Source organism: Ranitomeya imitator, chromosome 2, assembly GCF_032444005.1.
Source record: "Ranitomeya imitator isolate aRanImi1 chromosome 2, aRanImi1.pri, whole genome shotgun sequence".
Taxonomy (NCBI): domain Eukaryota; kingdom Metazoa; phylum Chordata; class Amphibia; order Anura; family Dendrobatidae; genus Ranitomeya; species Ranitomeya imitator.
This window is the reverse complement of record NC_091283.1, coordinates 32,853,395-32,857,174: the sequence shown is the minus strand read 5'-3', so window position 1 is coordinate 32,857,174 and position 3,780 is coordinate 32,853,395. Positions and strand designations below refer to the sequence as shown.

The following is a 3,780-nucleotide window of genomic DNA, read 5'->3' as shown; positions in this document are numbered from 1 at the left end:
CCTAACAATGTACAAAATATTTTGAGTTTTGTATAGAAATTGTCCTGGGAGCATTTAGTATTTTTTTCCCTAGAAGAAGCTTCTCTATGGGCTACGTCCCTTATCCATGGGCTATGTCTGGTATTGTCTTCTATTCAAAATTATGTGTTGGGTCCTCTTGCTAGTAAAGGTTGATATATTGATACTGAGGACTCTCAATTCTAAATATTTTTGTAAAGGTTGAGAACTTTGGAGGCCTTAGCAGCATAACCCCCTGTATCGACTAGTCATCCTAACAAAGGAGAAGAAGTTTTATTTACCACCCCTGAAAAGAACTAATTTTTTAGTTCTATATAATACATATAGTGCAAATGGATACAAAGGCAATGGGAGCTGCAGTGGTCTCCAGTGGAACTGGGCTCTAACATACTACATCTGTAGAGTAGTAACTGGGGTTACGTAGTTCCTTTTAGCTAAGGCTCCATGGTCCCAGTTCCTGCACTAACTCCTTCCTTTTCTTACCCTACTCTCAGGACATAATGATGTTAGAGTCTGTTTTGGAACACTGATTTAATCCAGGTATCTTGTCTAGGGTCTAAGTATATAGTGGTCTTACTTAGGGAAGGTTCTCTCAGATTTTATTAACATGGATTTTGATGATGATCCACTTCAAAAAAGAATTAAAAGAGTATTTGAACGGATATTTGATGAAGATTTTGAAACAGATATGCTTCAAAAGCCACATTTTTTGGGGGCCGAGAATATACCTTATTGATCTGCATGCATTTATAGGGTGGTCTGAATCATTGTTTTAATCCAACCCTGAATACATTTTTGGACTTTGTCTGAGGTCTAAACATTTTTAGTGGTCTGCTCTAGTGTTTGAATTAATTTTGGGTTCTGATTAGTGATGAGCCAGCGTGCTCGGATAAGGTGTCATCGGACCTTGCTCGGATGCTAACCGAGTGACTTCGGCGTGCTTGAAAAATATGTTCAAGTCCCCGCTCCTGCATGTCTCGCGGCTGTTTGACAGCCACAACACATACAGGGGTTGCCTAACAAACAGGAAATCCCTGCATGTGTTACGGCTGTCAAACATTCGAGAGGAATGCAGCTGCGGGGACTCGAACATATTTTTCGGTTAGTACACAAGCATGCATAACACCTTATATGAGCACGTTCGCTCATCACTAGCCAGAACCCAAAATCACTAATCACTCATGACTAGTTCCGATGTAAGGTTTGAATATATTTTGAGGTCTGGTCCAAGGTCTGAGTTAAGTCTGATTTCTGAAGTAATTTTGACCCGATCTGATATAGAGTAACCATTCGAATTTTTGGTATGTGCAGCATTGTATAATTTGGCATTTATTTTTCGTATAAAGTCCTACAGAAAATATGCAAATTGCCTCTTCAGAGAAAAAGAGGACTTGAACTCTATAGCGCCACCTGTTGGAAGTAGCGATCCTACAAGTCACAATCAACCGTTAAGACCTTAATGAGTCTTGCAATATGACTCAGGATATAAGCCAAATCAGTATCTCAATTCGTAGACACGGTGTTTCAGGCTGTTGGCCCTCGCGATGCATGAGAACTGATTTGTCTAGGTGGGATGCTCTGGTCTGAGGTCCAAGGGGTAAGGTTTCTCCTTGTGGAGAGTGACATACCAACTCTGGTTTGTCGAGGTAAAGAGGCTTATTCGCCGTGCAATGCTCCTCTGGGAAATTTAATATGCAAATTGCCTCTTGAGAGAAAAAGAGGACTTGAACTCTATAGCACCAAATCAGAGGCCACGTACATAAAGTCGAACCATGTTACAGCTTCACGCAACTTTAAGTTATATGTAGCTGTAATGTTGTATTCTACAGGCATTGGCCCTTACTCATATAATGTAAGCATAAGTGTATGAAGAGGAGAATTTAGTTTCGTAAGTGTTGGTGAGACAAGAGAGGAGCCCAAACTACACGTTGGCACCGGAGACCATGAGCCTTTAGCTTTGCCTCTAAGATCTAGATTTTCTTCCAACTAATGAAGGAGTTTCCATGCTCTCCTTGTGTTTTTGTGGATTTTTTTTCCAGGTTCTCTGTTTCCTTTCCACACTCCAAAACGATCCTTATAGGATCCTTGGTTTCTTATGAAATTAGTCATAATGCATGTTTGTGTCTGGGACAGGGGAGATTCAATTGTAAGAACTATTGGTGACTAATACTGCTCCAAATATGTAGGTAATAAATAAAATGATTAAAAATTTGGATCATGTTAAACAAAATTGAATAATTGTACTTGTATTATTTCTTATAACTCATCTTTTACATTATTTTTCCACTTTACTTTTCTTTTTTAGTGTACACATGTTGGAAGATTCCGTGAAGCAAGAAAATAATTCTAAACATTTGAAAAATAAAAAAAAACAACAAAACAAAAATGGAAATCTACAATATGGATGTCTGCAAAAATTTTCCGGGGTCCCTTCACCAGGGCCCTTGCTTTGTCTTAATATAATCAGAAGTCACCCCACGTTATTATATAAGCACCCGCCTGATAATTGGCCACAATGCAAGCAAACCAGACACCAATCAAATATTTCATCCTGAAGGGGATAACAGATGACCTCCAACTTCAATTTTCCATATTTCTGCTGGTTCTTCTGATTTATCTTTTTATCTTATTCGGTAACTCGACCATTCTCATTGCTTGTCAGGACCCTCATCTTCATACACCCATGTACTTCTTCCTAGTCAACTTGTCTATACTAGACATCAGTTGCTCCACCGTTGCGTTGCACAAGATCCTCATACAGTTCATTACCGGTGATAGAACTGTTTCCTTCGCTGCCTGCATGGTGCAGATGCATATGTTTGGGTCATTAGCCAGTATAAACCTGTTGATATTGGTGGCCATGGGCTATGATCGCTATGTGGCCATATGTAGGCCCTTACAATATCACATTGTTATGAGTACTGGGATATGTGCAATATTGGCCTCCGCCTGTTGGGTTTTGGGGTCTCTACAAATCATTCCTTTCACGGTTATCGTTAGTGGCTTCACCTGCTATACCTCTATTGAGATCAACCACTTCTTTTGCGACATTGTCCCGGTCATGAAAATTTCTTGTAACGATACTTCTATTCTCGAGATCCTGTTCCTTATTGAGGGGCTTCTTACCATGATACTGATACCATTCCTCCTAACGTTTGTGTCATACATATTTATCATACATGCCATACTGAGGATACGTACCAGCTCTGGAAGACTGAAGGCCTTCTACACGTGTTCCTCACACCTCATGGTGGTTGCATTACTATATACAACACTGTTCAGCCAATATCTGACCCCAAACCTAAGTAAAACCTTAGAGGCCAAGAAACGTTTTTCTTTATTCAACACGGCTGCCGTACCTCTGCTCAATCCAATGATCTATAGTCTTAAAAATAAAGATGTAAAGAAGGCACTCATAAAGATCCTCTATCATGCTAAACAGAGATGAACGGTATAGTTACTTAGTTTTCCTTCTTGTCATTAAAAAAAAGTTGAGATGGACTGACAAGATGGACAACCTATCAGCTGTGACTGCATGAAGGAAGGGTCATCTTTCCATAGTCAATATTAGTCTTTCACCTTCTTTTTTCCTTCCTCTAATGGCCTTATAACGGCCCCTTCAGCTGCCAGGCCCCATACATGTGCTACACGTCTTTAGCAGGCCATACATGTGATTGAATTGTCTTCTAAAAGTTTATTCAGCAGACAGCTTCTGCATCTTTTACAACATTTTCATACACACGAGCATTTGGCATTCATTAA

General features: G+C 39.7%; 1 protein-coding gene across 1 annotated transcript; it reads left to right on the top strand.

Annotated features, from left to right (window-relative positions):
* The first annotated feature begins 2,533 nt into the window (after nt 1–2,533).
* On the top strand, nt 2,534–3,466 carry LOC138666189 (olfactory receptor 1N1-like). The gene has a single exon (XM_069754429.1). It carries the CDS (start codon nt 2,534–2,536, stop codon nt 3,464–3,466), a length of 933 nt encoding a protein of 310 aa, XP_069610530.1.
* Nucleotides 3,467–3,780: the final 314 nt, after the last annotated feature.